The sequence below is a fragment of the Sander lucioperca genome, chromosome 6 (genome assembly GCF_008315115.2).
Source record: "Sander lucioperca isolate FBNREF2018 chromosome 6, SLUC_FBN_1.2, whole genome shotgun sequence".
NCBI classification, from domain to species: domain Eukaryota; kingdom Metazoa; phylum Chordata; class Actinopteri; order Perciformes; family Percidae; genus Sander; species Sander lucioperca.
Window position 1 is genome coordinate 5,873,948 of NC_050178.1, and position 19,100 is coordinate 5,893,047.

Sequence of the window (19,100 nt, forward strand, 5' to 3'; positions counted from 1 at the left end):
TTTCTTTTATGAGAGTGTAGTCCGGTGAGTTCTAAAACTACAGTATTATGTTTAGTAAAGTTGTTGAAAGACTTCAATAACTATCTGATGATTATGAGGGTATTTAAGACCATTAGGATAATGTATTACAGACACAGGGATTATTCATAAAACATCATGCTCCTGCCCATTAACCGCCCATCTCAACAACAGGAAAACACTGATTCATACTGAACTCAGGATGAACTCTGCGTGTTTACCTAATTCGTCTCCACATGCTGACAAAACGCATGCAAAGTCTACCATCTCTTTTTCAAAAGAGTTTCCACCAAAGAAAATGACACAAACTGAGTGATATGAATAATCCCCAGAGTTCAGAAACAGACAGCTGGTAATCACAGATGAGGAGTTACTCACTGGCAGGAGAGAGTTGCCATTAGAAATGGCAGAGGCGAGGGAGAGACACGTTAGACTGGGACACAAGAACAATATTACTCATGGAACAGAAAACTGCCACATAGGATGTATTCAGTTACTGGTTTTATTTTTAAAATAAGATTTCATTTCAATTATAATTCATTTTTGAAAATGCTAAAACCTCCTCAACATCTGGCTGCAACAGCTGCAGCAGATACATATTTGCAGTTACCTCTTCTTTGTCTTTTTCTTTTTAAATAAAATACTTCAATAGATTTAATCTTTTCAACGTTTCCTAAATTACAAAGCATTTAACATAGAATTGTTAGAGCCACATTTGCAAGAAATGAGGAGGGATTTTACACAAAGCAAAACAAAAACTAGAAAAGAAAAGAAAAAGGGACCGTGCATTCATAATGCAAGGAAAGATAACTCGGTAAAAGGAAAAGGTAACACAGAAGCAACACAGGATTGTGGAGACTATTAATTTGATTGGCAATGAATGGAAATCTAATCAAAGCAACACAGAGGGATCATGCAGGTGTTTAATGCACATTCCTTCGTCTCATATTGGCACGTTAGATAGCTCTCAGTAAGAAATGAGTCAGACATAAACAATGTTACGAGGCTAGTGCTGACAGTGACAGAATGATACGCAGGTTTTCTAAAGATGAGTGTTTAGCACTTTGGCACACATGGTTTCAACAGAAGACGAGAGGTGTGCCTGAATATGCATCACTGTTAATCTTTTGTTTGTGTATTCAGGTCTGTGCAAATAAGACTCTTAAGTAAGATTGACTCTAAAACCTTTGGTTGGCCCAGACATTATTTAGAGTAACTGATAATATGATGTTTAGCATAAAACGGATGAGGAACCCTTTACGAAAAAACGTCCTGCTGCCCACGCAGTGATATGTTTAAATAATGTGAGCCAGCATTTGTAAAGTGAACATAATTGTAATCCTGTTCCAGCAATACCGCTCAAACAAAGTACTATTTTTGATTCCAACAAGCAATTTGAAACAACAGCATTTGGCAAATTAAACTCCAAGAGATCAATTTCTTTTTAAGCCAATCTTATTATATCTCCTTCGTAATAAGAAATGGGCCAAGTAAGATTGGGAATAAGAAGAAACTTAGAAATCAATGTTGCAAAGCATGATAAAAGCAACTGTAAAGTAACAAAAGCCAAATGACATTTACAGTAAAAACACTAGTTTCACAATAACTCCTATTTACATATGAACAACAGTCCTTCAAGTCTCCAGTTATAAAAAAAACATAAAACATTAAGACATTTGGAAAATAATACAGCATAAACATTTCTACACATAATAATAACCCCATGTATATATTTATATGCATGTAAACATATATACATATGCATACATGTACATCTATAAATATATATCTAATTTACAAACAAACAATTTAAGGGTAATATACTGTACATTATGGGAATAGCAGTCTCTTTTCTTTTAAAATGTACTCCCCTCCCCCCTCCAGACAAACCCAAAAACACTCTTTACACACAGTTAAAGCCAGGTAGATACACACAAATGTTGCGCGCACACACACACACACACACACACACACACACACACACACACAGACAGCATCACCAGTCTGCATCCTCCTCTATGTAATAATCAGGGGTGGCTGTACCATCAAACAGGCCGGGGTCCAGTGACTTGCGCTGCTTGCCTCGAGCGAACACCCGCGACAGGGATCCCAGAGTCATCTTCTCCTTCTTCTTCTTACGCTTCTGGTCCTCCAGATCCTCCATGGACTGAATGGAGCAGAGGAGACAGGAAGCTTGGGTTTGTCCTATCATACAGCTGAGTTAAAGCAATAGTGTAACATTTTGGGAAATATGCTTATTCACTTTCTTACTCAGAGTAAGATGAGGAGATTGACACTATCATGTCAGTACAGTAAATATGAAGCTACTGCCAGCAGCAGGTTGGCTTAGCGTAGCATAAAGACTGGAAACGTGTCACGTCCAAATGTGACTAAATCTGCCTACCAGCACCTCCAAAGCAGGGGCAGGTTTAGAAAGTTTTGAATGAGGTGGACAGACTGGGTCACAGTCTTAAAAAAAGGGGGACACATTTGTAAAATAAGTGAAAATGTGTGACTCAAATCAAAAGCATGGCTTCTTGGCAATAATAAACTGTACTTTATTACCTCCGCCCAGAAGGTCATGTCTGTCTGTCTGTCTGTCTGTCTGAATTAGCTTCATCAGAGGTTTTGTTACCTTTTGACAAAGCCAGGCTAGCAGTTTCCCCATGTTTCCAGTCTTAATGCTAAGCTAATTTGCTGCTGGCTATAGTTTCTTCTTCAGCAAGACAAATCAGCGTATTTCCAAAAATGTTAAACTATTGTTTTAAAGTGACTTAAATGCAAAATAGCATCACCACCTCCACCAAGCAGGCAAGCTGACACCCAGCAGGCCGACAGAACAGACGGACAGAAACAAACAGGAAAAGACAAAGAGGAGGGCGGTACTTATAGAAAAGTGTGGAGGTGTGATTACTTGGTCAAGGGGGCCAGTCAGCTCTTACATTGCAGAGGGAGTGGGTCCGATGGCGAGGTGAGTTGATGTCGCTGGGCGTGGACGAGCGGTCTCCATCAGCTGCCGAGGCGTCAGAGATGACAGAGGGCTGGCGAGAATGGCAGGGGCTGATCCTTACCACAGCTAGATGTGCCACACATACACATGCGTACACACACATAAATTCACACATGTTGAAAAATACCCATTTAGTATGAGAAACCTCCAGGAAGCCCTCTGTTAGTTTGTTTAGTCTAAAGCAACACCAAGCAGCACGGAGACTGAGAGGCAGAGCAGATAAGAGAGCTTACCCTGTCTGTCCGTTGTGTGTCCATGGTAGAGGGTCTGTTGGCTCTGACGGATGGCCGCAGTGAGCGGCAGGTCGGCCTGCATCACCCACTCCTGACTGCCATTCACTACAGGCTCTGTAGGCATGGCCAGTGAGTGCCGCTTCGGTACGTCTTTTGTCAAGGTGGCCAGAGACTGCTTTGCCTGGGAAACAAACAAGAAACAGAAACTGAGCAAAACATTTGTACCTATACACACATATACACAAAACTAGTTATACAACACAACTAAATATGGGATCTTGATAGCTAAAGGATTATTGAGCAGTATTCTATGTTTGCTTATTGTCAACAAATCCCATGACAAGACCAAAACCAAGTCCTATCTGTGTAGCCAAAAGCCTAATACTTCTCTTATTCATCATAGAGCTCTATTGTTGCACTGTAGTTTATTTTGAGTCAATCCCACATTCACCGTCCTGCTGCTGTAAATACTCACTATGTCTATACATCATCTACTCCTGGTTTAGTAATGTTTGCTTAAAACTACAATGCCCAGCTGTTTTAGGAACTTATTCAGCCTATTTTTTTTTTTTTTTTAAGAAAAAAATAACTATACATTCACCTGCATATAAAGGATTTACGTCTTCAGCAGGAACAAATTGGCTTGAGGCTTAGTGCCACAGCAGGGTAGGGAATTTCAGAACGTGTTGAGAAATTGAGTAATACATTAACAACAAAAATATTATAATATATAGATATAACAGCAGCTTTACCCTTTGAAGTTAGCTAACAGGCAATATTTCAATACAGCACATTAAAAACTGTCCATTTTGGTGCCCAAAATATACATATTCAATGTTTCCCACAGGATTTCATTACTGGAAGCAATAAAAAAGGCATTTCTCAGTGGTAAAGGTCAGTTGGAAATACTACGGTTTTAAATAGAGAGAGAGATAAGAAGAAAAAGAAGGTAGAAAGCTATTTTGTGGTTTGGTTGCTCGACAGCGATGCTGCTCTGGCACTGATGTACCAACAAATCTAATCTGTGATGCAGCTTGATGTGAGGATCTTGTTGTGACTTGCCGAGGGAGGAAAGAGATTAATGACACACAGACTGACAACTATACCTCTGAGGCACCAACACAGACATAAAAATATAGGAATGAATTTGTTCCTCAGCCCGGAGAAAGAGTTAATGCTTTGAGAACGGAAAGGGATGAGGATAAAAAGCAGAGCAGCTTACTGCATGTGTTTGAACTGATATGAATACAGGGAAGGGATTGCAAACCCACACCTTGTTTGCATTTATGCCACAAACACCAGATAATTATGCTAAGGTGACACAATTGTGCTTGAGTTATTAATTCAACATTAACAACAATAGGCTGTGACTGGGTTTATGTGCAGGGTGACTCACCATGGTGAGCTCAGCCTCCAGTTCTTTGACCCTATTCTCCTTCATGTCCATCTGAGAACGCAGGATGTTGGCCTGTTCTGTGGCTTCTTTGGTCTGCCTCCTCAGGTCCCATTTCTCCCTCTCAAGCATGTCTTTCTCCTTAGCCAGGGCTTTCACCGCATCCTCACTCTCCTGAAGAACACACACAAAGACACGGTTAATACTTGCCAAGCTCACTTTGAACGATCAACGGAGCTCCACATTTGTGTCAAGAAGTGTGAGCTACATTCTGTGCCATAACCTATTTCCAAACCTGTACTCTTTAAAAGGGTAGATACATGATGACACTGTGAGACAAATGATTTTAGTAGTGGCAGTAACATGTTGGAGAGTTTCAAATGATATATCGGCCAACAGTCCTTTTTCTACATCACATAAATGAACATTTATGATTGTGATGAATATATATAACTTTATACACTAAGTCCCCCAATTTAGCATTTATGAGCAGTATATAAACATTTAATAAAAAGTTTATAACACACTTTAAACTTTTTGTGCACAGAGACATTTTTATGTGTTTATTAATGCACAGTATTTGTCAACAATTATAACCTCTCCTATGAAGACATATTTTATATTATTACAACAGTGTTTGTCATTCATTAATTGTTTGTACAGCAGCCTCTACTTATTGGTGTTGGTATAGGGTCTTATAGGCTAGGAGTTATAGTTGCATAGTTGTAACCTACTGCTTATAAAGGTGGACTTTAAGTGGCAAAACACTGTTTCTAAACTATGTCAAACATGTCTTGGGATTTTCTGCACTGACATACCTAATCGGCCGACATACACCAAAAACAACAGCCTATATCTACTGATACATCGACTGGGCCGGTGTTACCTTTCGGTGTTGGTCGTAGTTGCGTATGAATTCTCGCAGCTGGTCTTCTCTGTTCTCCAGTGTTGTGTACAGCTGCTGCATCTGACTCGCCAGGTCTGCCTTCTCCACTTTTAAACGCTTACGGTCAGCTTTCATAGCTGTAAAACACAGAACTACACTTTCACACACTGAGCAGCACATACATGTGTAAATCAAGGAGCAATTTAAATGCCAATTCTACTGTCAAACTGAAGAAAACAAATGTATGTCAGTGAGATCTGGCTGCCTCTAAATCAGAAGCAAAGCTATGCAATGGCAGCAAGGAACCACTAGGTGACACTGTGCCTTCATTTAATGAGGGGCTGCAACTGACGTTTTTTTTTTTTTTTTTCAGAGAAAATTATGTTACCATCCTAAAAGATAGGTGGCACAGTGGCACTTGTTGATTCATACATTTAACGGTTCCAGCTGGCATGTGGAGAATGTGGATGTTAGCTCATGCCGGAGAAGAACAATTGGATCAGATTTGATTCAACTTCATTCTGTTGCAGAGAACAGTCACGATGCAACTGATGGGGGTCTTTGCGAGCAAAAATAATAGCAATGCTTTCTGGAGAGGTTGTGCTCAATGGAGAGGCTAGACAGGAACGTCTCCTTTCCATAACTGCACACATGACAATGATATGTGTCTTTCAAGAGGCATTCCAATATGACAGTGTTCATTTATTAAACTTAACAATCAAACCTGTTTTGCAGCAGTTACACAACTCAGTTTACAAGCTTCCAGTTTACCGCCTAGTGTCTCAGAGCAAGGGAGAGAACCATGCAAAGCAATAGTGTTAAACTAAACTAAATCCACAACTGCCTTTTTCGTTATCCCTCCTTTTTTTGTTGCAAGCAATTATCCTATAATAATAATTATTGTCTTATCATAGTTGGATTTGTTTTCATACACAGAATGAAAACAATCCATCAGCGCCCCATTCCAGTCTACATCAATACCACATTAATATTTCAGAGTAAAGCTTCTATAGAATGATTGATGGATGATAATTAAAATGAGGTGAACCTGGAGTCTACTTGGCTGCTCATCAGGGCATTTCTAAAAATGAACACATGCACATATACAGTATTTCTTGTCTACCCTCACAAAAACAATAAGATCTACACATAAAAGATCAGGTTTCTCTTCTGGAATATTGTACACTGTTGCACATTTCATACCTTTGGCACATACAAGACAAAACTGGGACAGAGATGAACCCTAAAATTGATTTTTCCCCACAGTATCATCTTTTGATTGGCCCAACTTTTCTTTTTGTTTGCTGAGAGTGAAGAACATGGACTAAACCACAAATGCGTACATCTACAGTATGATGATAAAATATGAATGTGTTAAAAAGAAGCAAATATCTTTATGGGCCTACATAAGCCACTGGTATTTTACTACTCAATGTTGAAACTGGAAGCTATGTCAGTCTGGAAGAAGAAAAGTGGGTTTGTAATGGATTGTAACAGATCTGAAAATGAGCTTAATTTTGTTTTCTTGTGTGCTTTTTGCTGGGAGACCCACAATACTGTCTTGACTAAAATAACAATGATGGATGATGCACAAAGACTGAGTTGGCTGTTCACATACACTCACAAAAAATCAACTAGGGCATGTGTTTGATTTGCAAAATGGAAGTCTCAAATGTGTTAAAATCTGTTGTTCAATAAATGCTTCACTTCTGTTTGTTGTACATATATCACAGAACATATGTTGGTCCAAGATACTTCAAAACAATGATTCTGATCGCTGATAGCTTTTAGGCCAACTCATTTGAAGGAAGCAGACAGATTTGAGGGTCAATTGTGTTATTATTGTTATTATGTCATGTTTCTTCTGGTTGTGTACTGTATGAGGCTTACCAGAAGAGGTCTTACTTTGATGTTTGATATATAGCAGTATCTTGCAATCCAATGTCGAAAATTTTTAGCATGACACAGAAATAAAAAAAACGAACTAACTGACTGATATTGGCTGATACATAATTTTCTTCGGTGAGATAAAGTGGATTTCATGTAGTGTACAACATATTGTGGCTTGGTGGAAGTCGAAAAGGGTGAAACTTCCAACTAAATGCTCGGACAGCTGTATTTGCTGTATATTCGAGTTAGCTGCTGTAAAGAAGGGACTAAAGAAGACGCCTGTGTTGGCTCCTGACCTTGTAAGGCCTCCTTGGCACGGTCCAGCTCCTGCTCCTTGTCACCCAGCTGCACACGGAGCTCGGTGGCTGAGAGCAGATCGGCAGAGCAGCCTCCCTGGGTCTCCTCCAGGTCCTTACTCAACATGTCCTTCATTTGCCTCAGCAGGTGGACTTCCTCTTGAAGCTGCATCACCTCCTCACGCAACAACACTGAAGGAGAAAGAGAGACAGTTTGGGAATTTAGAGTATGCAGAAGAGGAATGAGCAGCCTGAGAGTGCTGCATTTAGAATCTAAAATCCAAAGAGAAAGACAGAGGGAAGACTGAGGGAGAGTAGAAAACAAGAAAATCAAGGGAAGAATACGGTGAAAAGCTAAATGTAAAAGCATCATAAAAAAACTGAAAATATACGGTCAAATCAACACATCAAACCCCCTCAAGACTCACAGCTCCACCTCAGCTGTGTGGCCACAGGGGTTTAAGAAATTCAGATAAATGCTGAGTGTCAGACTCAGAACTGAAACCTGCGAGGGTAGTGGGTAGGTGAGAACCAGCAATCTGATAAGAAAATAAAATATCAGCAACACACGCTTGAGACGTGCTCCTCAGTGTTGTGTTTCCCATCCACTCCCAACCCTCGGGGAAAACAGGCAAGCAAACAGGAGCAGGAAACCAAGGAGAGGACACAGAGAAATGTCAAGGGAACAAACCGACGGGAGCTGGTGGATGCGTTTGCAGAGCAACAGGACAGAAAAGACGAAATCGATTAGAAGAGGTCTTTCATGGGTTCAACTTGAGTCCAGTGAGGAAAGTCCATACCAGCAACAGAGGAACAATATATGTCATGATGATTTATCTTGTATACACATAAGGGCACAAGGTTTGTAACAGAAGAATGGACACTTTTCATAAGAACAGAGACAAATGAAACAAGCAGCCAAAACATTCAATCTTTGGGCTTTGGATCATTTTTCAGACAAAATCAGCAATTTGAGATCTATGAACTTGTAAATAGCATTTTCCACTACATTCTGGCATTTTATAGACAAACCAATGAATCAGTTAACTGAAAAATAGTCGACAGATAAATCAATAATGAAAATAATCATTAGTTGTAGCCCTGAACATTATATATAATGTAACTAGACTAAGAGTCTACAGCCAAGCTAGCGTCGCTGGAGGCTGTGATGCTCATTTTAAAGAAGAGCTAACAGACAGATAACAGTTGAGGTCCAATATTTGGTTTTGATTCTTAGCAGTTGTGGTGAATTATATGTAATACATGTTCAGAGGGTGGTACCAGAATGTTTTAAGTCACACATCAATAATTAAGAATGCAGTCCTTGTTTTAATAGAGAACCCTTATATACTCCCAGTTATTACGTGAAAAACATTTAATTAGAAGTAATTTGACCTATGGTGCTAAATAAATCAACAAAGTCACCAAGACAATGAATGTAATAATCTATCCAACAACTGCACAAATATCAACCTGCTGGTGGAGCTAGAGGAAAAGTTAACAGATCACCAAAAATAGCAGGCTTCATCCTCTGGGAACTATGAATGTGTGCACAAGATTTCATCACAATTGTTATTGCGTTATTTCAGTCTGGACCAAAATGGTGGAACGGACCAACTGACAAACATTCCCATCCCTAGAGGCAGGCTGCTTGCATAGCTGAAAACTATAACAAATAAAAAAAAGTGTGAGCATGCCCTTAATTTTATGCAGATCCCTACAAGACTCCATTAAAAAATGATGTAAAATTCAAGACCAAGTGTGGATGCAACAAAGTATGTAGGCCTATGTGTGTGTTTGTGTGCATTTGTGTGACTCAAAGAGAAAAGAAGTGAAAGGTCTCAGTAGGCCTGCAGCCAGACCTTGTGGGGCTGCAGCAGCTCCGATAAGAGAGGAAGGGACAGTCCATCGGTCTCTGTCGACTCAGGACTATGGAAACACACTGGGTAGCTCTGTGCTGAATGTGACAAAAAGAGTTTGTTTCCCTGAGAGAGCAATCGTTCACCGCCTTCTTGCAGCCTAAATCCGCTTATTCATGTGTTTACCTACAGGCTCTCCTATATTTGTCGCAGGGAGAAGCAGCTGCTTTCGATGCCACTGGACAGAAGTGTGCATTTTTTAGGCACTTTATTGTGTTCGGCTTAATTTGCAACTTTAAATAGGCTGTTTAAATTACCAGCTGCTCTTGCTGCGCTGTGAAGGTTGATCTGCTCTAGTCGTGTTCAGCAGAGGATTTGATACTTACAGTGATTCTCAAATAAACCAATTGTTGATGAGCCTTTTCCTTTTTTTTACACATAATCTGTAAGTATTTCACTAGCTTAGTGTTACGTATCATCACACATACATTGGCTTGTGTGTCATACTACTTTAAGTCAATTAAAAACTGAGATCTTCCAATCTTCCCTGAATTTGTGGCCACAATTAAGAAATGTGTGAAGGGACACACAGAAAAGCTGCTTTATTGCACACTGACGAGTTAAAGCTGACACAACCGATCTACCTATAGATAACGTACCTCCACAACATACAGTGTTTCATGCTATCTAAAAGCTATTTAAATGGACAGGAGTCATATAAACAGTACACTGCAGTCTATATGCTGCTATCCCTTGAGTGGTTGTGCAGTGAGCTTGGTCAAACTATTAGAGTCCTCCCACAGAATAAGAGAAGCCCACTCTTCTTCGTATTCAGCAGTGGCCCATTCTATTAACTTCTCATCCAAGCCTGATTAGAGTGTCCATCAAAGCCAGTCAGGACCAGGCTATCCCTCCCAGTCCCTTTTTCTCCCCGCATAGCAAAGCTGTCACAAGCCAGCACACACACACACACACGCACACACACACACACACACAGAGCTGAGGAGAGGTGTGTAGTGGCTCTTGGCTCATGATTAGGCTTGAAAGAAAGCAGAGGCATCACTCTCTGCTTGGAGAGGAAGTGGGGGTTGGAAATATGTGGATTCAAAGACCTGAACTACTCTTCTATTAAGAATATGCAGGATTAAAGTGAAGCTATTAAATTATATACATGAATGATCAAAGATGCTTAATGTGAGCTGTGTAGGAATATTTAGTTTGAATGAGAAATTTAATTTAAAGTTATTGCTTTTGCTTTTATTGTTGCAAATACCCATATTATTTTTTAAAGCAGTTTCAGACTAACTGTTCTCAGTGCAACTGCATTGATTTGCTCTCATCATTAAACCATCTCTTTCCAATCAGGCAACTTTGCTTCGTAGATTTAGGGTATGCTGATCTTCATTTGACAATGACGCCTTCAGTCTCATTTCAATTTAAAAGGGTTAAAAGGTCAGTTCACCTAAATAACAAAACATATTTGTTAATATATTTTCTTACTATCCTCTGGCTATCCATGCAGAACCAACGTTTTGAGATGTCTGTCTGAGATTTCTTCCACCACCCCAATGAGATCCAGGTAAATAAAATTAAGTTTGTGCTGCTCAAAGTGCTGAATAGTTTAAGGGCTGCAGCTAATGATTATTTTTTAATGACTAATGTGCCGATTACCGTCTCAATTAATCAATCAATTGATTTGTCTATAAATAGTCAGAAAATAGTAAAAATAGGTAACATCTTTAAATGTCTTGTTCAACTAACAGTCCAAATCCCAATTCACAGTTGAGAAGATAAGTAGGATCTTCTTTCGGGAATATTTGCTTAAAAAAAATCACTTAAACGATTAATTAATTATTAGAATAGTTGCCGAAATTATTTTTCTGTCGACTGACTCAGTGATTATTCGAGTAATTGTCTAAGCTCTGAAAAGTTCCATTAAAACTCTTCAACAGCAAAATATCTATCCATAAACAATGTACCTGTTACATTTGATAGTTTGATAGTACGCAGACCTCCCTGTCACAGTTTTTATAGGGAATAGTTCCAGTGGAAACTGTGCACATGGTGGTCTGTGGATTATACAGAATAACTGGGCATTGTAATGACAAATTGCTGTTGAATTGTTAAAATTTCCAACGCTGCGAGTGCTACAAACAGCAGAAATCTTAGACACACTAACTAACCTGGGCAGTATCTGCATGGCTAGATACCTCTAAAGGATATAAGTGAGAATACATTTTTTGTAATTTGTGTGAACTGACCCTTTAATTGAACTGAAATGTCCTATAAAACATAATGAAAATCACTGTTTTCAATGGACCATATAGGCCATTTGAAAGCAAAACCATGAAAATAATATGATACGATTGAGAGGGGTATCAAAAATCTCCAAAGTGACAGCAGCCAACTGTTCTGCCCTGGGGAGCTACGATGTGCATTGCTGTCACTTTTCCACTTCTGTCTCCCTGACAATTCAAATCTGTGTAATTTTAGTTAGTACAGTGGTTCCGCTCAGCTATATCTGTCCAACACAAAGCCAGAGGCGATGCTGCTGCCTTTCCCTCTCCACTAATCTCTCAGGTACAGTAACAGATAGTTGGATAACAAGGTCATACACTATTTTACAACTTTACTACTGTATGTAGACATACAGCGCTGTCATAACTGTCCTCTTGAAGCAATATTTGTAATAGAAGACTCCTGTGAACAACCAAAGCATATGAATAATGTCTTGTTGGACACTGGAGGAGTCAAGAGCATGAAACACATCTTCAACCTCTTTCATTTACCTTGAAATACCTGCTGAACGTTTATGGCTTTAACAAACGAGCACACTGTGGCCTTTTTAAAACAGGTGCTTTAACTCTTTCCTGTCATTTCCTTAAAGGTCTCATTTTTCTTGCAGCAGTACTGACCTTGTAAACAACTATAACATACTCATTTATATGCATTGCTGCTGTTTGACAGACAGGTACAGTTTGGACAGAAGGGCTGCTCTGGCTGGTTTACCATCTTTACCTACCATGAAACAAATATTTTAACAAGTCACTGGTTAAGATATGACTATAGATAGTTCTTTTAAATCAAGGCTGAAGACCTTTCTTTTTGATGTTGCCTTTCTTTAAATAAGTGTTAATTTTTTTTTACTGAAGTTGCATTGTTGAAACTGTATGACAATCTATATAAGCATATAAAGAGAATTAAAAAGTAAGACCGGATGGGACAAGCCCGTTCTGGGAACGGCAAGGATTGCAGGTGGATTACATGTATAAAGCAATGGCTTATACATTGTCCAAAATCTCGTATTTTATCTGCTTTTATATTTTTAACTGCTCTTTAATGTTTAATTTCTTTTACTGCACTGTAACTTTTATTCTCGTATTTTATCTGTTTTTAATTTTTTTTATCGTTTTTATGTTAAGCACTTTGAATTGCCCTATTGCTGAAATGTGCTATACAAATAAAGCAGCCTTGCCTTGCCTATGAAAACATTAATGTTTAAAGATAGTACAGTATTGGGATTTGTCTTTAATTGTCACAAACATTTGGAAATCGAGCCCTAAGGAGTTGTGTTTTCCCCTGCAGACTTTTTCTTCGTCCCTGTTGGCTCTAGTGGTATTGGTGCACATCTATATTATGCTATCTATAAGGTGGAGTGGGATTGTGTGTATGTGTGTGTGTGTGTGTGTGTGTGTGTGTGTGTGTGTGTGTGTGGGGGGGGGTGTTCAGGGGAGTAGATGTGTTAGATGATGATAGATGTGCTGCTGTAGCGTTGCATGGGGTGCAGCTAATACAGCAGAACATCAAAGCAACGTCATTTAATGGCGCATTTCTCACACAAATTATATGCTGCAAATAATTAAATCAGTAAACATAGGGACACCAATATCAAAGTTTTCTTTAAACATAATTAGAAGCAATATGACTGTATGAACTGAAATGTTCACTGGGGATGTAAAAAACTAATACAACAAAAACTTTTCTGTAACTCGCTGATATGAGCAGAGCTGTTTCAAACAACCAGGAAACCTTTAAAATTCTTCATTAAAGCCTCATAATAAACTATTCTTTCATAAGCTCTCTATTGATAAACTTTGCCGAGAACGAACCAATAAAAAAAATAAAAAACTTGTTTCCCAGAAAAGCGTCCTGCTCAGAGGCTTCCTGTGAAATGGAAACATTGCGTAAGTGAGTACCTGCAATGCATGTGTTGACTCAAACTGTGAGCTAAATGATACGGGATCACTTGAATAAATTAGTGTTGTTAGTCTTGTGTTTACCTCAATTAGACAATAAGTATAACTTTTATACCTTAGTGACTCTTAGTGAAATTCCGGCTCTATAATAACATGAATTATCAATTCGCCACCAGAGTCTTTTAATCAAAACCGGGGGAACAGGAAAACAGGGAAACTACATTAATGTAAGCTTCTTATGTCCTGCACATTAAAAACCAGAATTAAAGATGACGGCTGGACAGAACAACACTAACAAACATACACCAACAGCTGCACGAAAAGCATGCTTAAGCATACTCTCTCAACTCCTTCATAAGCTTTACAAAGAAAATTCACTAATTGTTAATTTAACAGCACCTATCTCGAATGACAACAAGCAACAGAGGGACCAAGGAAATGCACATCTTTGAATCTTAGGTTGCTCTGCAATTATCAACCTCAGGTCTAACACACCTTTACCTGACAGGTTCAATTTCGATCAATTTATTAAGAGATGAAACTAATCAAGGTTCACATAATACACTTTCTAATTCATACAGACAAATTATTAAATCGAGTGTGTTGGGTCGAGAGATGAAAAGCCAACTAACTTTACTCTAAAGTCACATGTACACTACTGTGCACTTTGCAGAGTGAAGACCAGAAGACAAACAGAAGCTTTGGCATTATATTTGTAATGTGTATCTCATCAGTTATGAGCATATACTCATCATTATATTAGTCTGTACAGTGAAGTGTTTTCCCCTGTTGCTGCTGGATTACCTAAATTGTGTTTCAGTGGGCGTGCACGTGTATGTGCTTGTTTGTTAGTCTGTGTGTGTCTGCTTACAGCTGGCTATTTCTGCACTGTATTATGAGAGAAGCATTTGTCTGCTGAGCTCTGGCCTCCACTAATTACAGTATAAAGATCAGTTGAGATTGCTCTGGGAGAAGACAGCAGTCTGCTTCAGCTCTTGATTAAACTCATCATGCAGGTAACACTATAGCCTTGACAGGCAGGAAAAATAAAAGTGTGGATGGACTGAAATAAACCCTGCAAGTTGTGTATCGACGACGAGCGTACGATAAGACTCATCTTATTAATAATCTGTGTTGCTTTAGAGTGCCTCTTCATATGACACTCTGTCTGTCTCGGGAGAATTAAGCTGCACAGGAGAGACTATGTTTAATATAGTACAGATAGCACCTGTCAAAACAAACTATCTATTTCAAGGCACCCCCTGATGTCTCAAACCTTATCTTTTTCTTCTTTTTTTTAAACAATGTGTTTTTTGAATTTCAGGTTGCAAATCACATCAAGTTATACAGTGTACAACAGTTTTTAGCCACGCTAGCAGCATGGCTCTAGGGATGACAATGTGGATCTGTTGGTCCACCACTTTGGTCCAGACTAAAATAGGATTGCAAACATTTTTGTACAGACATTCATGGTGCCCAAAGAAGGAATCATCATGACTTTGATGATCCTCTGACTTTTCTTCTAGCACCACCATTAGATTCATGTGTGGTTTTAAATGAAATATTTCAACAACTATCTATACTAACAATGGCATTCGTGTTCTGCTCAAGATAATTTCTAATAACTTTGATGATCCCCTTACCTTTGATCTTGAAAATTAAATTTAACCAGTGTAACACTTCAGACAAAATACCTGCAAAACTAATGCGATTCCCATCACCTTCAACATAGGACCCTTGGAAAATAGATCTACACTTACGTTGTGCCAAGTACAGCCTTACAGAGCTGCTAGCAACAAAAAAAAACACAACTCCTGTACAACTAGTCCAAATTCTATGGAACTGATAAGTTTTCTTACAAGACGTAAAAGAAACATCCTATGATCCTTGAGCACTCCATTTACATCTCGAGATAAAAGAACAGCCAAAATACTTGTTAAGGATTTATGAAAGAAAAGCATCAAATCAGCATGAAACCCAAATCTGACAGAAAGACAGAAAGGAGGGAAAGAGAGAGAAAAGAAGACTGAGACTGAGAGGCTTCACAAATAAACCCATTCATTCTGTCAGCAGCTACCTGCTGAGTCTGAAATCCCTGGGAGGCCGGGTAGGTGGGTGGCAGAGGTAGGCTGCCGCTTATTTAAATCATCGGCAGGACTATATTTAGCATCGTCATTGTTAATTTGTGCTATAGTAACAGGATGTACTTGTCTGGTAATGGAACAGAGGTTGTATAGACCTGCGTGTGTTGTATAGATTCAGATTTGACATGCTTAAATTAACAGCGGTAAAAGCAGTGACAAGCCTCCATCTCATATATCGGGAGATCAAAAAGAACCCGGAGCAAACACCTGATGCCTTTACGCGCTAAGACTCCGAGCACTGTATTTTCTGCATCCTGAAAAGACCCTGCATGCAAGGGTCAGGTCAATTTCCTACTCAGGGTATTAAACTGCCTCTCTATAATATATACGGGCATTAATAATGGATGTTGCTGGCTCTCAAACCTACCTGACCAGAGTATTCACCACTTAATGGTAATTCATCGTGGTCCGCAGACGAAATATTGCTCTCAGGCTTAGTACATCTATAAAATTCTAATATATGTGTTGATCATTTTTATAATTTTTCCTCTTAAAGATACTTCACATACTGTATTTGAAAGCAGATAAAATGCTAATGTAGCACCAGTAATATGGTTGAAACATCTGTGTCCTGCATATTGTTTGTATGTATGCTGATGTGTCTGAATACTGTATCTGTGCGTGTTTACAAGTCATGTACAGTATATCTGTGCAAGCATACAGTATCTATTGGTAACAGCTTCTATTAATTAAATGCCTGTGGGTTTACATTACAACTGAGGTCAGTGCAAGGATGCCAAGTGCAGATAGCTGTAATTGATTCACACGTTTATTATGTGAAGATTAGGCACGCTGCCAAAGATGTGCCACTAGAAGAGCACTGAGAACTTGGACAAGGCTATTTAGATTTCTAATACTGCTGTCAAGAGCTGCATTTTGAAAAACATACCCTCTTACATACATACCCTGTCACTTGACACCTGCATCATTCACTGTGCATGGGCTTGGTTATATTGAAATGATTTTAGACGGTGATTAACCTGGCTGACACAGTGGCTCTGAACAGGAAACAGAGAGTCAGCACAGCCATGATACTTACTTACTTACTGCCCATTATGCCTTTTGGCATGTAGGGCAGCAACAAAGGATTTCCACTCTTGTCTGTTTTGGGCCAGTGTCTTTATAGAACCCCAGGTGTGATGTAGGGTCTTCAGCTCTTCCTCCACCACAGCCATGATAACATGATGATTTTGTACAGTAATTGCAGTATGTACAGCATTGGATATCCTGGTTTTCAATTCTGTCAATCATGATGACCCTTGTCCTTCTTAAGCTCCATGCAGCAGGTGACGTGTCTGGGAATGCCCCTCCCCCCAACAGCACTAAGGACTGAACCCTCACAGACTGTAACCTGAGTGCAGGAAAGTCTCCTGACAAATTTAGAAGTACTTCATGAAATCACGTTACCTGGACAGAAGCATTTCTGTGGGCAGTAAGGTGTGAGGCAGATATTCATATTGTATTTAATTAAAGAAATAGTTAAACATTTTGCAAAATATGTTTTTTCACTTTCTTGCCTTTCTTGCAGAGAGTTAGATGAGAATCTTTAAGTGCATACCGGTAAGCATATTTCACAGAATGCCGAATTATTCCTTTAATTAATTGGAGTGCTGTTAATTTCCTGTTAATAAGCACAATAGTATTGTTTCACCAACTCAACATATTTGGAGGTCACCAAAATGCCTTCATTTAAAATGTAAATAAATGACTAAAAAAGTCGACCTGAGAGCCCTCAAACTCTTGCCGATTTCACAGTGGGACAGTCCTGACCCTCATGGACTTAGTGGGAGCATGTGTCAAAGTCTGTAAGTCCATAAGGTCTAACACTGGAATTGGGTCTTTAGTATCTCCAAAACACTGGCTGACCAGAGTAATCAGTAAAGGGATGGGTCCATTAATTCGACCAACTTGTATAAGCCACTGAGGACCAATATGCCACAGGCACTATTATCCCTGTTGCATCTATAGTGGGGACTTAACATCTGTCCGAAACAGCAGGATCTGGTCTGTGAAGAACTGGAAATCTACATGATTCAATACACAACCTCCCTCATGTCCTGGGACATGGCAGGATAATTCCACAAGCTGCATGAGGGGCTGGAGCTACTACTGAAGCATATGTATGAAACTTTAAAATCCTTACTGAGGAGTTTGAATCATGTAAAATATGGCAATAAAAACCTGTTCTGATCTCATTAATATTCAGTCTAACACTGCAGATAAAAATAATAATGATCCTCTCGGGGTAGCTACAGCTCACACAGAGACGGAAGAGAAATTATTATAAAATACAAAACAAAATAATGCTCCTATATGAAGATATGCCACATGTTGTCTCTTATGGTTGTGGAGTGCGATGCTTAGTGATGGTACCATCTGTCTGTTGCAGTGCAACCGGCAAACTTATTCTGCCCTACAAAACAATAAGGCAGTAACTGCATTTTTGGTCAAAAATGAGTTATTATCATTTTCATGACATTCAAGGCATCCTTTGTTATGTGACAAAACATCTTATCTCAAATGTGTGTCGTTTTGGAGAAAAATGGTAGTCGTTTGTACAGTAACTGCAAAAAGCCCTAGTGAAACAAAGCATGAGTACAGTAACTGCAAAATAGGGGTAACATATCAAATTAAATATGAGGATTGATATGTACAAAGAATAAGCTAATATAAAGTAACAAAAACAGCCACATGTCCAATAATCTACCTACAACTACTTAGCTGGATGACAGGATAACTTGATAACAGCTTAGCAGCCGTTTCAGCACCAGAACAGCTTCCGGGTGGAAAATATTGACCTAAAATAGTCAAATTAGTTTTGGTTTTGGTATATCCATGTTCAGGAAAACAAATGGTTCCAATTATTTCAAATACAGTGTATCTAACACACCCAGAGCCCAAGTTGTGGCAAAATAGTTTTTGGAGAATCTGTAGTTACTGCCTTTTTCCTTGGTATGGTGCCACGTTTTTGGTAAGTAATACAAAGCAAGAATACAGTAACTGCAAAATAGGGGTAAAATATCAAATTAAATATGAGGATTGATATGTACAATGAATAAGCTAATATAAAGTAACAAAAACAGCCACATGTCCAATAATCTACCTACAACTACTTAGCTGGATGACAGGATAACTTTAAAGTCATTTTTCTCAGTTCTGCACTCTGCGTAGTTAC

The 19,100-nt window shown here is 39.0% G+C and overlaps 1 protein-coding gene across 4 annotated transcripts in view; it reads right to left on the reverse strand.

Annotated features, from left to right (window-relative positions):
* Positions 1-19,100, reverse strand: part of kaznb (kazrin, periplakin interacting protein b) — a 109,991-nt gene that overhangs the window by 688 nt on the left and 90,203 nt on the right. The window contains exons 6-11 of one of the 4 annotated variants that reach the window (XM_031301591.2): positions 7,727-7,918; positions 5,541-5,677; positions 4,658-4,828; positions 3,262-3,442; positions 2,961-3,094; positions 507-2,185 (exon numbers count right to left, since the gene is read on the reverse strand). In XM_031301591.2, coding sequence (XP_031157451.1) covers positions 2,015-2,185; positions 2,961-3,094; positions 3,262-3,442; positions 4,658-4,828; positions 5,541-5,677; positions 7,727-7,918 — 986 coding nt within the window. In that variant the 3' untranslated portion in view covers positions 507-2,014. Of the gene's footprint in view, positions 1-506; positions 2,186-2,932; positions 3,095-3,261; positions 3,443-4,657; positions 4,829-5,540; positions 5,678-7,726; positions 7,919-19,100 lie in introns of those variants that run through there. The other 3 variants (XM_031301592.2, XR_004105317.2, XM_031301593.2) reach the window with 3 other exon arrangements.